The sequence below is a fragment of the Rutidosis leptorrhynchoides genome, chromosome 3, assembly GCF_046630445.1.
Source record: "Rutidosis leptorrhynchoides isolate AG116_Rl617_1_P2 chromosome 3, CSIRO_AGI_Rlap_v1, whole genome shotgun sequence".
Lineage (NCBI taxonomy): Eukaryota > Viridiplantae > Streptophyta > Magnoliopsida > Asterales > Asteraceae > Rutidosis > Rutidosis leptorrhynchoides.
In genome coordinates this window covers 106142703-106145380 of record NC_092335.1, presented here as the reverse complement: position 1 = coordinate 106145380, position 2678 = coordinate 106142703, and the positions used below count along the sequence as shown (strand labels likewise).

General features: G+C 39.2%; 1 protein-coding gene across 1 annotated transcript; it reads right to left on the bottom strand.

Moving 5' to 3' along the window:
* Positions 1-1054: 1054 nt before the first annotated feature.
* LOC139900276 (uncharacterized) lies at positions 1055-2185 on the bottom strand. Its single transcript, XM_071883064.1, has 2 exons — positions 1703-2185; positions 1055-1615 (listed from the first exon to the last, which is right to left on the bottom strand). Exons 1-2 carry the CDS (start codon positions 2183-2185, stop codon positions 1055-1057), a joined length of 1044 nt encoding a protein of 347 aa, XP_071739165.1.
* Between the last annotated feature and the right edge of the window lie 493 nt (positions 2186-2678).

Sequence of the window (2678 nt, the reverse complement as noted above, 5' to 3'; positions counted from 1 at the left end):
AAGTGATCACAAATTATTGATTAACACTTATGTGTTATGCCTAATTATCATTAATTTGTCATTAAGATGTAATTAAGCGTAATTAACCAAGATTAGTGTTTTTATGACCAAGACTCAATTGAGTATGGAAAGGACATCTATTCTAAGCGTGTTGAAAGAGGTTTCATGAATTATAGATGTCGGGAAGTGGTCAAACTAAATTTGATCAAAAATGGTTACAGAGGATTCTGCGGTCGCACTACGGTTGACCGTGGTGGCAGCCGTGCAACTTGTTTTCACAAAACTGCGTTGCAGATTCAGTCTGAGCTTCTATGGCTAAGTGTACGGTCGATCGTACTTTGACCGTGTATTTTAATGATCTTTATTTTCATTCTATAAATTTTGTTTGACTTGGTCATTTGCAAGATCAAGTATGGACTAGTGAACTTGCGTGTTTTATGTTAAGATGTCGATCATCACTTATGCGTATGTATGTGTCATCATCAAAACATATTTTTGGTTAAGTATCATACTTAACTTCGTCGGTTAGTCCATTAACCCATATTCAACCAACAGTTATAATTTTTTAATAATCATCATATTGTGTTCCATTAAGTTAACAATCATATCAGCCTACTAAACAAAAAGATTGTATTAAGATGAAGGTTTTTCATTGAGCTATCTTCTTCAAGTTTCTAAGCATTAATTTTATGTATGAGATTCTAATCATTGGGTGCTCTTTAGTTTGGTTTTTATTATTATTATTATTATTATTATTATTATTATTATTATTATTATTATTATTATTATTGAAATTTTGTTTCTTACTTGAAAGCTTAGCTTTATGATTGTTGTGTTAAGCTTCAGGTTGTCTTGTATCCTTGTTTGGTTTCTTCATCTTTTTGATGAAGTTTCCTTATTTTATGTATTTTATGTATTTTCTTTCCTATTCGTCAAAATAAATAGATAAATAAAAAGATTGTATCTAAATTCTAACCTACAAAGGCGTGTGGTTTAGTAATAACATTTAAATCTAGACAAAGTAGGTGAGTGATCAATTCTCCTAATTCCTATATTACATGTAACATTTTTTAAGCGCGATAGCATGCCAGGTTCGCTTGATTGGATTGCCCTTAAGCTCTGCCAGTTTGTAAGCTTCGGTGTTACTGATTCCAATGACCTTATAAGGTCCCTCCCAGTTTGGCCCCAACTTCCCAGTGTTTTGGACCCTGCTTGCTTGGTTGTCGCGCCACACAAGATCTCCTACCTTGTATGTCCTTGCCCGCACGCGTTTGTCGTAATATTTTGCTATGCGCTGCTTGTTGGTGGCTTCGCGGATTGCCACCATTTCCCTGCGCCCCTCCACATAATTCAGATTGGTGTACAGCCTTTCGTCATTTTCACCCTCACTGTATGACAAAATCCCTTCTGTTGGGACGGTTATTTCTGCTGGAATTACTGCCTTCGAACCGTATACCAAACTGAACAGTGTTTCTCCTGTGTTGTTCTTGTGCGTCGTTCTGTATGCCCATATAACTTTGGGTAACTCATCCACCCATCTGCTGCGCTTCATTCCTAACATTGCTTTGATGGCGTGCACAATGTCTCTGTTCGTAACCTCACATTGGGCATTATCCTGAGGGAGTTGCGACGGAGGTGAAGCATTTTTTGATGTTCAAATCCTGGCACCAGCTGCGGAAGGGGTTGCCTTCGAATTGTGTACCGTTGTCGCTGACAATTTCGTTAGGTATTCCGAACCTGCATACAATGGTTTTCCAGAAAAAATCTCTGATCTGCTTACTGGTGATGGTGCGCAGGGTTTCGCTTCCACCCATTTGGTAAAGAAGTCGATAGCAACCACTAGGTATTCAGCGTTCCCTGCGCCCTTTGGGAAAGGTCCCACTATGTCTATAGCCCATTTACAGAATGTCCATGGCAACGTGATGGGTACCATAGGGTGCTGTGGCGCTCTGCTAACGGGTGCGTGCAATTGGCATTCTTGGCAAACTCTTATCCTTTCTGCCGTATCAGCGTACATCCGGGGCCAATAATACCCTAGTCGCTTGATCCTCTCGGTGACTGTCCTCGACCCAGAATGTAACCCGCAAGATCCTTTGTGAATCTCGTCGATAATCGTAGCGCCTCTTTGGGTCCTACGCAGCGTAGGGACGTGCCTAGATAAGATTTTCGATATAGGATTTCCCATCGTAGTTCGTAATTTGATGCTTTAACCCTAATCTTCATTGCTTCTTTCTCTCCTTCGGGTAAAGACCCAATCCGCAGGAATTCTATGATGTCTGTCATCCAAGTCGCTTCTTCCTCTTCGACAGATGCAACCGTTATCTCCGGCTCGGTGAATTTCTTGAAAACTTGCTCCACTAGTATTTTCTTTCCAAATGGTTGAAGGTGAGAGCTGCCAGCTAACGAAAAATGGCACGTTCGATGCTAACGAAAAATCCATCTAATCATACCTGGCTCTGGTCTACTCTCTAGCTGATACATTCACTGACTTCAGAATCAGTCAAATCCCCAGGAGTCAGAACAAACAGGAAAACACATATTACGCGTACAAACTTTATAAAAGAACCTTTTTACAACTAATTTTATAAAGCTTAAGACCAAAACAGATATATATGTATTCAAATATAAAAAGTAGAATTTTTACGCATACTTTTACTCGTTAATTATTAGCAACAAGA

Excerpts from the sequence above, each read along its gene's own strand:
- LOC139900276 (XM_071883064.1), bottom strand. The coding sequence starts at position 2,185 with ATGGGAAATCCTATATCGAAAATCTTATCTAGGCACGTCCCTACGCTG. Across the intron at positions 1,616-1,702 it reads CGAAATTGTCAGCGACAACG|GATAATGCCCAATGTGAGGT; the intron begins GTACACAATTCG and ends CAACTCCCTCAG.